Source organism: Oncorhynchus gorbuscha, linkage group LG11, assembly GCF_021184085.1.
Source record: "Oncorhynchus gorbuscha isolate QuinsamMale2020 ecotype Even-year linkage group LG11, OgorEven_v1.0, whole genome shotgun sequence".
Lineage (NCBI taxonomy): Eukaryota > Metazoa > Chordata > Actinopteri > Salmoniformes > Salmonidae > Oncorhynchus > Oncorhynchus gorbuscha.
Genome location: NC_060183.1, coordinates 50,935,434 through 50,954,457, shown reverse-complemented (window position 1 = coordinate 50,954,457; position 19,024 = coordinate 50,935,434). Strand labels below are relative to the sequence as shown.

The following is a 19,024-nucleotide window of genomic DNA, read 5'->3' as shown; positions in this document are numbered from 1 at the left end:
ACTGAAAGTGAAGGGCAGGTCCAACCTACAGACAGGGAGGATATAGAGATCAGACTACAGAGTACTGAGAGCGTGTGGCAGGTCCAACCTACAGACAGGGAGGACAGAGAGATCAGACTACAGAGTACTGAGAGCGTGTGGCAGGTCCAACCTACAGACTGGGAGGACAGAGAGATCAGACTACAGAGTACTGAGAGCGTGTGGCAGGTCCAACCTACAGACAGGGAGGACAGAGAGATCAGACTACAGAGTACTGAAAGTGAAGGGCAGGTCCAACCTACAGACAGGGAGGATAGAGAGATCAGACTACAGAGTACTGAAAGTGAAGGGCAGGTCCAACCTACAGACAGGGAGGACAGAGAGATCAGACTACAGAGTACTGAGAGTGAAGGGCAGGTCCAACCTACAGACAGGGAGGACAGAGAGATCAGACTACAGAGTACTGAGAGTGAAGGGCAGGTCCAACCTACAGACAGGGAGGACAGAGAGAGATCAGACTACAGAGTACTGAGAGTGTGTGGCAGGTCCAACCTACAGACTGGGAGGACAGAGAGATCAGACTACAGAGTACTGAGAGCGTGTGGCAGGTCCAACCTACAGACAGGGAGGACAGAGAGATCAGACTACAGAGAACTGAAAGTGAAGGGCAGGTCCAACCTACAGACAGGGAGGACAGAGAGATCAGACTACAGAGTACTGAGAGTGAAGGGCAGGTCCAACCTACAGACAGGGAGGACAGAGAGATCAGACTACAGAGAACTGAAAGTGAAGGGCAGGTCCAACCTACAGACAGGGAGGACAGAGAGATCAGACTACAGAGGACTGAGAGTGAAGGGCAGGTCCAACCTACAGACAGGGAGGACAGAGAGATCAGACTACAGAGTACTGAAAGTGAAGGGCAGGTCCAACCTACAGACAGGGAGGACAGAGAGATCAGACTACAGAGTACTGAGAATGAAGGGCAGGTCCAACCTACAGACAGGGAGGACAGAGAGATCAGACTACAGAGTACTGAAAGTGAAGGGCAGGTCCAACCTATAGACAGGGAGGACAGAGAGATCAGACTACAGAGTACTGAGAGTGAAGGGCAGGTCCAACCTACAGACAGGGAGGACAGAGAGATCAGACTACAGAGTACTGAGAGCGTTTGGCAGGTCCAACCTATAGACAGGGAGGATAGAGAGATCAGACTACAGAGTACTGAAAGTGAAGGGCAGGTCCAACCTACAGACAGGGAGGATAGAGAGATCAGACTACAGAGTACTGAAAGTGAAGGGCAGGTCCAACTGAAAGTGAAGGGCAGGTCCAACCTACAGACAGGGAGGACAGAGAGATCAGACTACAGAGTACTGAAAGTGAAGGGCAGGTCCAACTGAAAGTGAAGGGCAGGTCCAACCTACAGACAGGGAGGACAGAGAGATCAGACTACAGAGTACTGAGAGCGTGTGGCAGGTCCAACCTACAGACAGGGAGGACAGAGAGATCAGACTACAGAGTACTGAGAGCATGTGGCAGGTCCAACCTACAGACAGGGAGGACAGAGAGATCAGACTACAGAGTACTGAGAGTGAAGGGCAGGTCCAACCTACAGACAGGGAGGACAGAGAGATCAGACTACAGAGTACTGAGAGCGTTTGGCAGGTCCAACTGAAAGTGAAGGGCAGGTCCAACCTACAGACAGGGAGGACAGAGAGATCAGACTACAGAGTACTGAAAGTGAAGGGCAGGTCCAACTGAAAGTGAAGGGCAGGTCCAACCTACAGACAGGGAGGACAGAGAGATCAGACTACAGAGTACTGAAAGTGAAGGGCAGGTCCAACCTACAGACAGGGAGGATAGAGAGATCAGACTACAGAGTACTGAGAGCGTGTGGCAGGTCCAACCTACAGACAGGGAGGACAGAGAGATCAGACTACAGAGTACTGAGAGCGTGTGGCAGGTCCAACCTACAGACAGGGAGGACAGAGAGATCAGACTACAGAGTACTGAGAGCGTGTGGCAGGTCCAACCTACAGACAGGGAGGATAGAGAGATCAGACTACAGAGTACTGAAAGTGAAGGGCAGGTCCAACCTACAGACAGGGAGGATAGAGAGATCAGACTACAGAGTACTGAGAGTGAAGGGCAGGTCCAACCTACAGACAGGGAGGACAGAGAGATCAGACTACAGAGTACTGAGAGCGTTTGGCAGGTCCAACCTATAGACAGGGAGGATAGAGAGATCAGACTACAGAGTACTGAAAGTGAAGGGCAGGTCCAACCTACAGACAGGGAGGATAGAGAGATCAGACTACAGAGTACTGAAAGTGAAGGGCAGGTCCAACTGAAAGTGAAGGGCAGGTCCAACCTACAGACAGGGAGGACAGAGAGATCAGACTACAGAGTACTGAAAGTGAAGGGCAGGTCCAACCTATAGACAGGGAGGACAGAGAGATCAGACTACAGAGTACTGAGAGCGTGTGGCAGGTCCAACCTACAGACAGGGAGGACAGAGAGATCAGACTACAGAGTACTGAGAGCATGTGGCAGGTCCAACCTACAGACAGGGAGGACAGAGAGATCAGACTACAGAGTACTGAGAGTGAAGAGCAGGTCCAACCTACAGACAGGGAGGACAGAGAGATCAGACTACAGAGTACTGAGAGCGTGTGGCAGGTCCAACCTACAGACAGGGAGGACAGAGAGATCAGACTACAGAGTACTGAAAGTGAAGGGCAGGTCCAACTGAAAGTGAAGGGCAGGTCCAACCTACAGACAGGGAGGACAGAGAGATCAGACTACAGAGTACTGAGAGCGTGTGGCAGGTCCAACCTACAGACAGGGAGGACAGAGAGATCAGACTACAGAGTACTGAGAGCATGTGGCAGGTCCAACCTACAGACAGGGAGGACAGAGAGATCAGACTACAGAGTACTGAGAGTGAAGAGCAGGTCCAACCTACAGACAGGGAGGACAGAGAGATCAGACTACAGAGTACTGAGAGCGTTTGGCAGGTCCAACTGAAAGTGAAGGGCAGGTCCAACCTACAGACAGGGAGGACAGAGAGATCAGACTACAGAGTACTGAAAGTGAAGGGCAGGTCCAACTGAAAGTGAAGGGCAGGTCCAACCTACAGACAGGGAGGACAGAGAGATCAGACTACAGAGTACTGAAAGTGAAGGGCAGGTCCAACCTACAGACAGGGAGGATAGAGAGATCAGACTACAGAGTACTGAGAGCGTGTGGCAGGTCCAACCTACAGACAGGGAGGACAGAGAGATCAGACTACAGAGTACTGAGAGCGTGTGGCAGGTCCAACCTACAGACAGGGAGGATAGAGAGATCAGACTACAGAGTACTGAAAGTGAAGGGCAGGTCCAACCTACAGACAGGGAGGACAGAGAGATCAGACTACAGAGTACTGAAAGTGAAGGGCAGGTCCAACCTATAGACAGGGAGGACAGAGAGATCAGACTACAGAGTACTGAAAGTGAAGGGCAGGTCCAACCTATAGACAGGGAGGACAGAGAGATCAGACTACAGAGTACTGAAAGTGAAGGGCAGGTCCAACCTATAGACAGGGAGGACAGAGAGATCAGACTACAGAGTACTGAAAGTGAAGGGCAGGTCCAACCTATAGACAGGGAGGACAGAGAGATCAGACTACAGAGCACTGAAAGTGAAGGGCAGGTCCAACCTACAAACAGGGAGGACAGAGAGATCAGACTACAGAGTACTGAAAGTGAAGGGCAGGTCCAACTGAAAGTGAAGGGCAGGTCCAACCTACAGACAGGGGGGACAGAGAGATCAGACTACAGAGTACTGAAAGTGAAGGGCAGGTCCAACTGAAAGTGAAGGGCAGGTCCAGCTGAAAGTGAAGGGCAGGTCCAACTGAAAGTGAAGGGCAGGTCCAACTGAAAGTGAAGGGCAGGTCCAACTGAAAGTGAAGGGCAGGTCCAACCTACAGACAGGGAGGACAGAGAGATCAGACTACAGAGTACTGAAAGTGAAGGGCAGGTCCAACTGAAAGTGAAGGGCAGGTCCAACCTACAGACAGGGAGGACAGAGAGATCAGACTACAGAGTACTGAAAGTGAAGGGCAGGTCCAACCTATAGACAGGGAGGACAGAGAGATCAGACTACAGAGTACTGAAAGTGAAGGGCAGGTCCAACCTACAGACAGGGAGGACAGAGAGATCAGACTACAGAGTACTGAAAGTGAAGGGCAGGTCCAACTGAAAGTGAAGGGCAGGTCCAACCTACAGACAGGGAGGATAGAGAGATCAGACTACAGAGTACTGAAAGTGAAGGGCAGGTCCAACTGAAAGTGAAGGGCAGGTCCAACCTACAGACAGGGAGGACAGAGAGATCAGACTACAGAGTACTGAAAGTGAAGGGCAGGTCCAACCTACAGACAGGGAGGACAGAGAGATCAGACTACAGAGTACTGAAAGTGAAGGGCAGGTCCAACCTACAGACACGGAGGATAGAGAGATCAGACACACAAGCTGGGCTGATTGCTGATGAAGGGCAATCTGCAATCAGTGAAGTGTTTGTTTGTCTCTGTTGTGTGTTAAATAATAGCTATTTCTGCCTCAGGGTTCATACTATCGTATTCACATGTTGACTGAAGAAGTCAGTAGAGTACTGTCATTTGCTGTGGGGTCTGTTGGAGTGTTCTCACCTTGCTCCAGGTTATACTAGGGGCTGGATCTCCAGTGGTCTGGCAGGGAATAACAAGCATTCTCCCAACCTCCTGTCTATACTCCTTACGGGGCCACACGCTGAGTGACGGGGGGTCCTGTGGGTCATAACAAAACAACCAGCCGTGTCATTTAGTCAAGGAGTTTATCCCAATTAGAGAAAGTGAGTGAAACAGTTGATTACCTTCAGCTTTAGCCACAAATATTATATTTACAAAAGGATTAGATCCATAATTAACTTTGATATAGAGGAGCTATTGTAATTAGACCACATTAAACTCAATTCATGGCCTCCCGGGTGGGGCAGTGGTTAAGGGCGCTGTACTGCAGCGCCATCAGAGTCCCTGGGTTCGCGCCCAGGCTCTGTCGTAACCGGCAGCGACCGGGAGGTCCATGGGGCGGCGCACAATTGGCCTAGCGTCATCCGGGTTAGGGAGGGCCTGGTCGGTAGGGGTGTCCTTGTCTCATCGCGCACCAGCGACTCCTGTGGCGGGCCGGGCGCAATGCACGCTAACCAAGGTGGCCAGGTGCACGGTGTTTCCTCCGACACATTGGTGTGGCTGGCTTCCGGGTTGGATGCGCGCTGTGTTAAGAAGCAGTGCGGCATGGTTGGGTTGTGTATCGGAGGACGCATGACTTTCAACCTTCGTCTCTCCTGAGCCCGTACGGGAGTTGTAGCGATGAGACAAGATAGTAGCTACTACAACAATTGGATACCACGAAATTGGGGAGAAAAAGGGGTAAAATTCAAAAAATAAAAATACAAATGAACTCAATTCATGTAACAATTCAAGCAGAGGAGTGTAAGAAGGTCATCAAAATGCTTATTGGCTTACTCAGATAAGAGAGAGACTTTTAATTGGGTAGCATTTTATTTTAGTGCTTTTTTCATAGGTATTTATCTGCAATTTACAAGGAAACTAAGTGGTAAAAATGGGACATTCTAGTCTAGTTAAATTGCACAAAATTAGTAACCAACTACTTGCTTCCAAATTCATTTAAAAGAAACAAACCAATATTGCAGAAGTTATTATTATGCAACTACCATTTTACCACGTAATTTCTAAGTAAATACCTGGTCATTTATGTACTGTACAATAAACTGCTAGAGGACATTGGGTGTACCCTGACCTGTAGGATGACTGTCGTGGGCCCTGATTGGCCCATGGTCCCGTAGCTGTTGTAGGGGGTACACGTGTATACACCTGTTGCATCATCATTGGCAGTCGCCATGAACACCGAGCCTTCAGATGTCAACGTCCATCCTGGGTACTGATTAGATAACACAGAGAGAGGGATCAGACAGTTTGTGAATAATTATGTAAACAATGAATAGCAACTAATATCTTAGCTGAGGATAAAGCTAAGTGTTATAAGCCCAAAAAATTATATACGGTGCTTTCGGAAAGTATTCAGACCACTTGACTTTTTCCACATTTCGTTAAGTTACAGCCTTATCCTAAAACGTACCAAATGTTAAACAAAATCCTAATCAATCTACACACAGTTTCTAGAAATGTTTGCAATTTTTATTTATTTTTCTTTTTTAAACAGAAATATCTTATTTACATAAGTATTCAGACTCTTTTCCATGAGACTCAGAATTGAGCTCAGGTGCATCCTGATTCCATTGATCATCCTTGAGATGTTTCTACAACTTGGTTAGAGTCCACCTGTGGTAAATTCATCTGATTGGACATGATTTGGAAAAGCACACACCTGTCTATATAAGGTCTCACAGTTGACAGTGCATGTCAGTGCAAAAACCAAGCCATGAGGTCGAAGGAATTGTCTGTAGCTCCGACACAGGATTGTGTCTGAGTAAGGGTACCAAAACATTTCTGTAGCATTGAAGGTCCCCAAGAACACAGTGGCCTCCATCATTCTTAAATTGAAGAGGTTTGGAACCACCCAGACTCTTCCTAGAGCTGGCTGCCTGGCCAAAATGAGAAATTGGGTGAGAGGGGCCTTGTTCAGGGAGGTGACCAAGAACCCGATGGTCACTCTGATAGAACACCAGAGTTCCTCTATGGAGAAGGGAGAGCCTTCCAGAAGGACAACCATCTTTGCAGCACTCCATCAATCAGGCCTTTATTGTAGAGTGGCCAGACAGAAGCCACTCCTCAGTAAAAGGCACAGGACAGCCCACTTGGAGTTTGCCAAAGGGCACCTAAAGCCTCTCAGACCATGAGAAACAAGATTCTCTGGTCTGATGAAACCAAGATTGAACACTTTGGCCTGAATGCCAAGCGTCACGGCTGGAAGAAACCTGGCACCATCCCTACTGTGAAGCATGGTGGTGGCAGCATCATGCTGTGGGGATGTTTTTCAGTGGCAGGGACTGGGAGACTAGTCAGGGTTGAGGCAAAGATGAACAGAGCAAAGTACAGAGAGATCCTTGATGAAAACCTGCTCCAGAGCGCTCAGGGCCTCAGACTGGGGCGAAGGTTCACCTTCCAACAAGACAATGACCCAAAACACACAGCCAAGAAGATGCAGGATTGGCTTCGGGACAAGTCTCAATGTCCTTGAGTGACCCAGCCAGAGCCCGGACTTGAACCCGAACATCTCTGGATAGACCTGAAAATAGGTGTGCAGTGATGCTCCCCATCCAACCTGACAGAGATTGAGAGGATCTGCAGAGAAGAATGGGAGAAGCTCCCCAAATATAGGTGTGTCAAGCTTGTCGCGTCATACCCAAAAATACTTGAGGCTGTAATTGCTGCCAAAGGTGCCTCACCAAATAACTGAGTATAGGGTCTGAATACTTATGTAAACGTGATATTTCATTTGCAACAAAAAATAAATAAAAATGTTTTCGCTTAATTATGGGGTATTGTGTGTAGATTGATTGGGGGGGGAAACGATTTAATCAATTTTAGGATAAGGCTTTAACGTAACAAAATGTGGAGAAAAAAAATCAAGGGGTCTGAATACTTGCACTGTATAAATCTCTGTTAAATGGAAACATATTCTCTGTTGAGCAGTAGGCATACAGGGCATATTGGAAATGGTCAAATCAGCAGCATCAGACAGTTAACGGCTATCCCTATGAGGGGAGATATGAGGCTGATCTCCACCATGGCCAGATCCAGTGGCTGTCCATCCTTGGTCCAGTCGACGCGGAGCAGGGGTGGCTGAGCTCTCACGGGGCAGGAGACCAGACCTCCCAGGCCTGTGGGGAGATATGTCTGTGGTGGCATCAGGAGAGCCTGGGCAGGGTCTGAAAGTAATATATAATAATAATATATGCCATTTAGCAGACGCTTTTATCCAAAGCGACTTACAGTCATGTGTGCATACATTCTACGTATGGGTGGTCCCGGGAATTGAACCCACTACCCTGGCGTTACAAGCGCCATGCTCTACCAATTGAGCTACAGAAGGACCACAAGGGAAAGGGAGAGAGGAAACAAACTGAAGGTTGGAAGGGATTTATGGACAGGTAGGATTTGTGTCATTATGTGGGGACTGAAGATTGGAGAGGAACGCAGCAACACATAGACACTTACGTGTCACAGTGAGATTGGCAGATGCAGTAGGCGGAGTCAGCAGTCCGTTGGTGGGCATGCAGGTATAGTTCCCAGAATCGTCTGGGGTAATGCGGGTGATGAGCAGGGTGCCATCCACCATGATCTTCACGCGGGACTTCAGAGCCCTAACACCAAAAAAATAAAATAAACTTAAAACCCATTCAGACACACAACCCGTAAAGGACATTCAACTGGAGCAAACGCCTCATTAGAAACATTACAACATTCGCAAAATCCCATGTAAATATACAAATCCAATATAAAGAAACCGGGGCAAAATGAACCAAACTCACTCTATGTGGTAGACATTCTCTCCCTCTCTCTGCCACACATAGGTCATGTTGGGAGGATCAGCCAAAGCCTGGCACTGCAGCTGGGCATCCTGGGTCATGTTGAGGGAGGTGTCCTTCGGGGGGATAACAATGACTGGAGGACCTGTTTGAGATGGAAAGAAATCCCTGATCTATTCTATGATAAAAGTCAGCAGGACATGGCAGATTAGCAAGATATCTAAACTCCAATCAGTTATCTGGTGAGAGCAACACTGCACAGCATGACAGTGACATTCATGTTGGGAGATTATGGCTGATTGGGATAAATACTTAGAGGATTTGTTTGAAGGCCTGTTTTAAAGGCTTACATAAGGATTTGAAAAAGTGACTACAGCCAGAAATCAAAGCCTTATTATAATCCTAACAGGTGTCACTGCCAAAAACACACCCAAATCTAAAACGGCATATCCTGGTCATATTGACGTCATGCGGCATAACATAGTGCGACTTAAAAATAAATGGAAAATATTTTATTACATAAGTGAAATTTATGAGGGAAAATATCCACAGTATGGACAGACCATATAAACCCTTGGGTTCACCTGTAACTGAACATCACACAACCACCACCAGATGGCGATAACAACTCTCGACACTCAGAGGATAATTAAAGAGCAGCAAAAATAACAATAGCGTGGCTATATACCTATATACAGGGGGTACAGGTACAGAGTCAATGTGCGGGGGCAGGTAATTGAGGTAATATATACATGTAGGTAGAGTTTAAAGTGACTTATGCATAGATAATAACAGAGAGTAGCAGCAGCGTAAAAGAGAGAGGGGGAGGGGGAATGCAAATAGTCTGGGTAGCTATTTGACTCGATATTCAGTAATCTTATTGCTTGGGGGTAGAAGCTGTTTAGAAGCCTACTAGACAAGGTGTTGGGAAATTCCTATGAATTGTTCTGTTCTTCCAGTATGACCCAGGGGGAAACTGTAGACTGGAATCTCCTGAACAAACAAACAGACAAATAGCGACTGACCTTTGACTTTAAGTTTTGTCACATGAGTCACATTTCCCTCCGCATTGGAGGCGAGACATTCATACTGTCCTCCTGCCTCCCTGTCCACTGCTCTGAGAGACAGCGTCCCACTCAGAACCTGAGAGAGGGGGAAGGGAGAGAGCAATGAATTTCCCTGCAGGGACAATAAAGTTTGCATTGAGAGAGAGATAGATTGCAATGTTGGATTGTAGGGGTGATGTTTTTTTGATTCCTGACCTCAACCTTGTCTCCTTCAATGAGAGTACCATCTTTAGCCCAGGTTATGGTGGGTGGTGGGTTACCATGGGCAACGCAGGCCAGAGAGAGAGGATTCCCCACTAGAGCCTCCATGACAGGGGGAGGGATCTTGCTGAAAATAGGAGGAGCTACAGAACAACAACAAAGACAGTCAACACAACATCCTCTATCCCTTTTCCACAGAGACAGTTAAACAGTTTGTAAAGGTGAAGATCTCACAAAAAAACAAAGCAGAATCAGCAGGTTTGCCATAGTTTAAAGTCATATTGGCTGAAGGCGCTTGACCTGGGGTAAGCAAACATCCCTTAGAGGCCAGTCACTTACTGTACAGCTCACCATGAGTTTGTTTAGGAGACAGAAAGAGAAGTTCTGCCTGGCCGTGTGCTCCAGGCCCTCCTGCCAAGGCATCTTAACCTTATTAGACAATGAGCCTGAGACGTGACCCTGCCGTTGCCCGGGCCATGTGCCTGGCTAATCTGTCCTAATGCCTCGGCGCCTCTCCTGCTCCTCTCTCACCCCACCAAAGGTCTTCCTAGTAGGAACGTGTCCTACATGGGTGTGTTTGTCTGAGCAGTCGTGTTTTGTTGACAGAGGTCACAGAGAGACAGAGGGAGTGTGTGTATATGATATGATAAGGTACGATGAGGATAGTAGGACTGTATGGCCTTAAAATAAAGCCCCTCCCCATTACAAGCCCCTCCTCTCACCGGTGACAGACAGCAGGGTCCAGGTGCCATTGCGGGTCTCATCTGTGGTTTTGTCCAGCAGGAGGATGCGACACTCGTACAGGCCCTGGTCCTCTATGAGGAGCCCCTTCACCCTCAAGACAGTATTCCTCACCAGAGACACACGGCCTGGAGACACAGGGGAGGACACAGGAGTGAGAGGGCACGAGACAGGGTCAGAACCAATCAAACCATTGGAAATAATGAAGAATTTCAGGGAGGTTCAATACAAAGAATGTGTTTTACAACTGATAGGAGTGTTCTATGATACTTCAATTGCCTACAGATAAAGCCTTCACTTCCAAACATACACGCACACACACGCACTGGGATCGTCATCGAGAGCTTTGAAATGTTATCTCCTGGTTGCCAGGTGACTGCACCCTGTGGCAATGGTGTTTGCTGACTCACCCCTCCCTCCTTCCCTGTGGCGTCTCTCTCATCTCCCTCACTCCATTTCCCTTAAGTTGTCATTTCTTTTGCTATTCAATTAAGCCATGTTTGTAACTAAATGACTGAAACAGTGCAGTTTAGCAGCGTGATAAGCCTGGACTTCACAGACAGTGAAGCACTGAGGAGAATATCCAGACACATACAGCTGCTGCATAAACATACAAGACATTACAAGAACACGAGCCTGCCTCACACTGTAGCGCTAATGTGTTTGTGACACTGAGTCATTGAGGTGTGTTGAGCTAATCATTAACGCCAGTCCATGTCTCCAGTGACAGGGAGGGACCGTTTCTATGCCCACAGTGGGGATCAGGAAGCTACTGCAGTTAAAGGGGTGGTGGCTGTGATAACAGATGAGGAACCGACTATGACATCACATGCTGTTTACTTTTTCCAAATGGAATGGGGGCTAAATCCACATGTGTCACGGTCAGAGCAAAAGACCCGTTCTCACACGCACGCACGCACACACACACACGCACGCACGCACACACCAACTAGGGATTGGATCACCTACCGCTGTTGTGATTTGAAAAGGTTCACATGAAAAAAATGCATCTCTAGATTTGAATAATATGTAAATTGAGAAAGCAAGAGGAGAGAGAGAAAGCAAAAGGAGAGAGAGACAGGGAGAGGGAGAGACACACATGTATGCACTAACACAGGCACGGTATTGCATATGCAAACAAATCAACTCTGTAATGAGTTTAGTGGGGCTTAGTGTGGGGTTTCAGTGAAGGCATTGTTGATTTAAATACAGTCACAAGACTGGCCCAGTGAGCCTCCTCTTTGGCAGCCATTCTCCCACATCATGGCATTCTCTGCAACCACCAAATGTCACTCCCCTCCACCACTCCTCTAGCCTCGTATATACCAGACTTATTAATGCTGCAGCGAACCATTCACGTAAGCTCGAGGGATCAAGCAGTTCGAGAGGCTACCACTCCTCCCCCTCTTTCTCTCGTTCTCCACTTGCCGGTCCCTCCTCTCCTTTGGCACTCTAATGATCCAAAAAGTAATTCTGTTGACCGCCATGTCAGTCTCTGTCTGTTTAATCCAGGACGACACTCTCTCCCACACCCATTAGTGCAGATACAAGTGTGGGACATCTGAGTCCGATGTTATGAATAATAATAATGTTTCCATTGGATGTCCAATCCTGCAACTCAAAGAACTGGACCACACCCCATTTCTCTGAATGCATTACTAGACAAAGCCCTGCTAGGTTTGATCCTTCAATGGCCTCACCTCTCAGGTAACAGTCCAACGGGAAAGCATCTACACTAGCAGCACAGACACATGACAATGACCTCAGCTCTCAGGTAACAGTCCAACGGGAAAGCATCTACACGAGCAGCACAGACACATGACAATAACCTCAGCTCTCAGGTAACAGTCCAACGGGAAAGCATCTACACTAGCAGCACAGACACATGACAATGACTCAGCTCTCAGGTAACAGTCCAACGGGAAAGCATCTACACTAGCAGCACAGACACATGACAATGATTCAGCTCTCAGGTGACAGTCCAACGGGAAAGCATCTACACTAGCAGCACAGACACATGACAATGACTCAGCTCTCAGGTGACAGTCCAACGGGAAAGCATCTACACTAGCAGCACAGACACATGACAATGACTCAGCTCTCAGGTGACAGTCCAACGGGAAAGCATCTACACTAGCAGCACAGACACAAGACAATGACTCAGCTCTCGGGTAACAGTCCAACGGGAAAGCATCTACACTAGCAGCACAGACACATGACAATGACTCAGCTCTCAGGTAACAGTCCAACGGGAAAGCATCTACACTAGCAGCACAGACACATGACAATGACTCAGCTCTCAGGTAACAGTCCAACGGGAAAGCATCTACACTAGCAGCACAGACACATGACAATGATTCAGCTCTCAGGTGACAGTCCAACGGGAAAGCATCTACACTAGCAGCACAGACACATGACAATGACCTCAGCTCTCAGGTAACAGTCCAACGGGAAAGCATCTACACGAGCAGCACAGACACATGACAATAACCTCAGCTCTCAGGTAACAGTCCAACGGGAAAGCATCTACACTAGCAGCACAGACACATGACAATGACTCAGCTCTCAGGTAACAGTCCAACGGGAAAGCATCTACACTAGCAGCACAGACACATGACAATGATTCAGCTCTCAGGTGACAGTCCAACGGGAAAGCATCTACACTAGCAGCACAGACACATGACAATGACTCAGCTCTCAGGTGACAGTCCAACGGGAAAGCATCTACACTAGCAGCACAGACACATGACAATGACTCAGCTCTCAGGTGACAGTCCAACGGGAAAGCATCTACACTAGCAGCACAGACACAAGACAATGACTCAGCTCTCAGGTAACAGTCCAACGGGAAAGCATCTACACTAGCAGCACAGACACATGACAATGACTCAGCTCTCAGGTAACAGTCCAACGGGAAAGCATCTACACTAGCAGCACAGACACATGACAATGACTCAGCTCTCAGGTAACAGTCCAACGGGAAAGCATCTACACTAGCAGCACAGACACATGACAATGATTCAGCTCTCAGGTGACAGTCCAACGGGAAAGCATCTACACTAGCAGCCCAGACACATGACAATGACTCAGCTCTCAGGTGACAGTCCAACGGGAAAGCATCTACACTAGCAGCACAGACACAAGACAATGACTCAGCTCTCAGGTAACAGTCCAACGGGAAAGCATCTACACTAGCAGCACAGACACATGACAATGACTCAGCTCTCAGGTGACAGTCCAACGGGAAAGCATCTACACGAGCAGCACAGACACATGACAATGACTCAGCTCTCAGGTAACAGTCCAACGGGAAAGCATCTACACTAGCAGCACAGACACATGACAATGACCTCAGCTCTCAGGTAACAGTCCAACGGGAAAGCATCTACACTAGCAGCACAGACACATGACAATGACTCAGCTCTCAGGTGACAGTCCAACGGGAAAGCATCTACACTAGCAGCACAGACACAAGACAATGACTCAGCTCTCAGGTAACAGTCCAACGGGAAAGCATCTACACTAGCAGCACAGACACATGACAATGACTCAGCTCTCAGGTGACAGTCCAACGGGAAAGCATCTACACTAGCAGCACAGACACATGACAATGATTCAGCTCTCAGGTGACAGTCCAACGGGAAAGCATCTACACTAGCAGCACAGACACATGACAATGACTCAGCTCTCAGGTGACAGTCCAACGGGAAAGCATCTACACTAGCAGCACAGACACATGACAATGACTCAGCTCTCAGGTGACAGTCCAACGGGAAAGCATCTACACTAGCAGCACAGACACATGACAATGACCTCAGCTCTCAGGTGACAGTCCAACGGGAAAGCATCTACACTAGCAGCACAGACACAAGACAATGACTCAGCTCTCAGGTAACAGTCCAACAGGAAAGCATCTACACTAGCAGCACAGACACATGACAATGACTCAGCTCTCAGGTGACAGTCCAACGGGAAAGCATCTACACGAGCAGCACAGACACATGACAATGACCTCAGCTCTCAGGTGACAGTCCAACGGGAAAGCATCTACACGAGCAGCACAGACACATGACAATGACCTCAGCTCTCAGGTAACAGTCCAACGGGAAAGCATCTACACTAGCAGCACAGACACAAGACAATGACTCAGCTCTCAGGTAACAGTCCAACGGGAAAGCATCTACACTAGCAGCACAGACACATGACAATGACTCAGCTCTCAGGTAACAGTCCAACGGGAAAGCATCTACACTAGCAGCACAGACACATGACAATGACTCAGCTCTCAGGTAACAGTCCAACGGGAAAGCATCTACACTAGCAGCACAGACACATGACAATGACCTCAGCTCTCAGGTGACAGTCCAACGGGAAAGCATCTACACTAGCAGCACAGACACATGACAATGACTCAGCTCTCAGGTGACAGTCCAACGGGAAAGCATCTACACGAGCAGCACAGACACATGACAATGACTCAGCTCAAATAATGCACTTATTTCAATACACTACGACCCAATAAAATGTTATGTTTTCATTTGTAGATGAATGGCAACAATCAACCAGATTAGATCAGGATCACTGGATGATGCTCAGCCTGCACACAGGCTGCCTTCAGTCTACTATAAACAGCTTTGCATTTGTGTAAACATCTGAATATGTTTTGTTGCTGATGGGACTTTCCAAGTGCCCACGGATATGAAATTCAGAATCTATGGTCCCTATCCCTTCCTTGAGACATGTCGTCACCCTTGGGCAAAGGTTTCCCAGGCGCTGGTATTCTAGTTTCGGTGGGAGAAGAAAGCAGATAGAGTTGCCTCCTGAAACCCTTCAGTTCCTGATGTCTGCATGTTGTTTTCCTGTTAAGAGACGCTGTGATCATTTGACATTTTAATCACCACAGTTTGGCTACCAACTCAGAGACGAGGAAACTGCTATGGAGCCGTATGCATATGCCTTAATGAAATATTAGTCATTCAATATAAGCCAGTAGCCCAATAATCGTGATATGATCCAATGCTAGTCCGTAGATGTTGGAAAATATACAGGCCAGTACAGTGGGGATATTCTTTATGTATTTATGATTTGCTTTGTAGACACTGGTAGTATTGTAGAGTACAGGATATCATTATGTTACACAGCATTTATACAGCTGTATTTCCCAAAGCATTGACTATTCTCTCTCCCGGGGTCTGAATCAGCATTTCTGTGTGTACAGAACTAACAACCTGCTCACTTCTCCAGATCACTTCTCTCTCTCTCTACACAGCGCTCTCCCTCTCCTCTCTGCTCTATATACACAACAAACACTGGAAAGACCCATTCAGCTCTTCCTCCTCCGTAATAGAGGGGAGAGGGCTGACCTATCCAGAGGACATTAGTCAGACTTTCTCCTCTTTAGGTTTCTTCCTAGGTTCCTGCCTTTCTAGGGAATCTTCCCTAGCCACCGTGCTTCTACATCTGCATTGCCTGCTGTTTGGGGTTTTAGGCTGGGTTTCTGTATAGCTCTTTGTGACATCTGCTGATGAAAAAAGGGTCTTTATATATTCATTTGAGTGATTGACTTTCTTGCTTTTTCTTTGGCAAGAGCAGCACTAAAGATTGAGGCATCCGTTTTCTCTCATCACCAAGTCATATTACTCTGAATGGCTTTATAGCAAGTCTGCTCTACAGCAGTGTCAGTGAGGCATGTATGGTTATCGTATTTCCCTGTCTGGTTGGCATGGGTGTGTCATCTGGCTCTCTAGCGTTCTAATACGAATTGGCTGAACAGGTGTATAGTGTGATTCCTGAGCCCTAGCCAATACACACATATGAATGCACTGCACCCGTGCACAAATTCCAATGATCAGAGACAGGTCTAATCTCACTCCCACCGGCCCGTTGGAAGACAGATCTTCCTCTAGTTAGGTTCGTCCTAAAACACACAGACATGTTCTCCCTCTGTCCATGTCAATCCCTTTGTCTGAGACTTTAAAGGACAGAAGCCGTCACAAAAGGTATTTCTGCTCTATTGAAGATCTCTTTCCCCCATAGACTGCCTTTTGTTCTCTGATCCTGGGCGGAATGGGGACAATAGACCATGATGCAATCTGAGAGGACCAACGAACACAAAGCCCCCAGCTCACACAGACCATTGGGGTGCGGTGCAGTTAGGAGGACTGAAGCTGACAAAGGGATGAGTTACTGTTGTTTTTTGAGTGAAGATAGCTGTTAAGGAAGGATATAGGTAGGATGAAGTCTGGGTGGACTTTTACTGTAGGAAAGGGGGCTTGACAGTGTTAATGGACAAGGCCCCTGGAAAAAACAGTTTGGGGTCTGGAAACCTCAGCCTTGGGCAACAGATGATACCAAAGTGCTGAGACGGACCTGACAGGGGGCTGAAATGAAACACTCTCACTGTAAGATTAGATCCCAGTCGAGCCTCTGATGGGCTGAATATGGACTTACCCTCGTAGTTGGGATGCACCCGAGGAGCATACACTCCAAACTTCATCAGGACTGGGATGTCGAATCCCTGGCGCACCCATTCCACCACGTGCAGGGGCACAGACGGGGGTGGCAGTCTACACGCCATCTCCACCACACCCCCTACCTTGGCACGCACCTCTGGCTTCTGACCATGAGTGACCCCTATGAGGGTCAACAAAAAAAATACATTATTCGCATTATTATAATCCTGCTGAGGGAAATGGCTGAATGTAGGGACAGGTATGGATGTGGCTGTGGAGAGCGAATGACAGAGAGTTCATTACAGTGGGAAAGCATTAAGTACTCTACTCACACAGAAGGCACAGTGCCGTCACCATGGTAACATCCAGAAAAGAGTCTCTTTTTGGTCCCATAGCTGCCAGTCAAACAGCCTCCAGCATACTTGATCTGTTGACAAAAATACACACTTGTCACACATTGCATCTTGCCGACAAAACAGACACCTGTCACCTCTCTCCAAACTAGCGGGCGAGAGAGAACTGACAGTTGTGTCTAGCTTATAGACATATGGAAGATGTGTTTAGATTTCTTCAAGTACCTTTCTCAAGATTGGACTTCACCCCATATCATTTCACAAACGGATATCCAACAGACAACCCTGCCAAAACCCTCCCAGCCCCACATGGTTCTCATAACTTCAATGCTCATTAAATGTCACATAAATCTACAGAGTCCGTTTTGCAGAGCACCTGACCAGCTCCGGTAAGAATCAGTGTGGTTTTCTCGGAGAGCTTAGTGAACTTGTTGGCTGTCAGCAGTCAAGGACAGAAATAATCTGGGCTGCCTCAGACATACAGCAGCCAGCAGCACTGTACTGCATGTGGTGCATCCGTCATTGGTGGCATAAAGCTGTCAGTAGGCTACTTCAAGCAGGTTAAAGACGATACTGTGCTTGTTTTTATGATCCACCATGAATCCATGATGAAGGTTTCCAGTTAGGGGGGGAAGTCAGAGCCTCTACAATTATAACCTATACAGTAACCCTACAGCAAGGGTCGGCAACAGGTGGCCTGTGGGCCAAAACCGGACAGCAAACCATGTTTTGGGGGCCCCCCAGTTTTTGGTCAAATTACCTGGAATTCGGCAAAGAAATGGTTTCATTTGTTCCCAAGTATCCCCTCTAACAAAGAAAGATTCATCTATGATTGTGTCTCAATGTGATAAAGGTATGAAGTTATTATTTTCAAATACAATCTATTTTTGGGCTTATTTGTAGTCAATTTGCAGTGTATAAATTATTAAAATTGTGTTCTGCCCCAACGACCATCCACTCTGAATAAAATTGGCCCACGGCTGTATCTAGATGCCTACCCCTGCCCTACAGTATGCCTCCATAAAGCTAGAGATACATGGATTGCTTTGCTGGAGTCCTTGACCACATAAGACGTGTGTGGCGTGCTCGTGTGAGGGAGCGATTTAACGGGCTAATACTCCACTCAACACTCCATCCCCAGCACACTTTACCACACACCACTAATGCCAGCTTATTACGCTAAGTTAATTAGAGCCACTGCAGACCGCAAGAGCAAAGGCTATTCTTAGAGGGAGCAAGCAGCACTCACCAAATCCCACGGACACGTGTCATCCTACGCATACACCCACAAACCAACAAGTCCACCAAAGAGAGCTGCAATCAAGCTCAAGAGGATTTCATAGCAATTGAAAATGCATTTTAACTTCAATGAAAAAATATTGAATTCATACTACAGCAATAACCATTTTGAGTGTGTTTGTATGTTGTCACTCTATTTCAATTGCATTACTAAGCAAGCTGCCTCTTCTTTTTCTCCCAAACAGAGACAGGATGAAAGGTTTGACTGGTTAGGAAGAAGGGCTTGGTGTGTACACACAGGGCTGACTGTGTTTCTGTGGATAAGCAGCAAACCTACTGTCCTAGCATTTGGCTCACAATGAACAAGGACTAATACTCCAAGAAACCCTACTCCCAGTGCTTTTTAAATGCCCGTCTCGCTCCAGCATGGAGGTCAGGTAGATAGAACAATCTGTTCTGGAGGCCA

At 47.5% G+C, this 19,024-nt stretch overlaps 1 protein-coding gene across 6 annotated transcripts in view; it reads right to left on the bottom strand.

The window, feature by feature from the left end:
• Nucleotides 1-19,024, bottom strand: part of igsf9a (immunoglobulin superfamily, member 9a) — a 40,172-nt gene that overhangs the window by 16,697 nt on the left and 4,451 nt on the right. For 5 of the 6 annotated variants that reach the window (XM_046370035.1, XM_046370033.1, XM_046370034.1 and 2 more), the window contains 10 exons: nt 17,299-17,393; nt 16,965-17,147; nt 10,496-10,642; nt 9,768-9,916; nt 9,531-9,648; nt 8,509-8,650; nt 8,195-8,340; nt 7,763-7,905; nt 5,814-5,954; nt 4,664-4,780 (listed from right to left, as the gene is read on the bottom strand). In XM_046370035.1, the coding sequence (XP_046225991.1) occupies nt 4,664-4,780; nt 5,814-5,954; nt 7,763-7,905; nt 8,195-8,340; nt 8,509-8,650; nt 9,531-9,648; nt 9,768-9,916; nt 10,496-10,642; nt 16,965-17,147; nt 17,299-17,359 (1,347 nt within the window). In that variant the 5' untranslated portion in view covers nt 17,360-17,393. Of the gene's footprint in view, nt 1-4,663; nt 4,781-5,813; nt 5,955-7,762; nt 7,906-8,194; nt 8,341-8,508; nt 8,651-9,530; nt 9,649-9,767; nt 9,917-10,124; nt 10,472-10,495; nt 10,643-16,964; nt 17,148-17,298; nt 17,394-19,024 lie in introns of those variants that run through there. The other variant, XM_046370038.1, reaches the window with a different exon arrangement.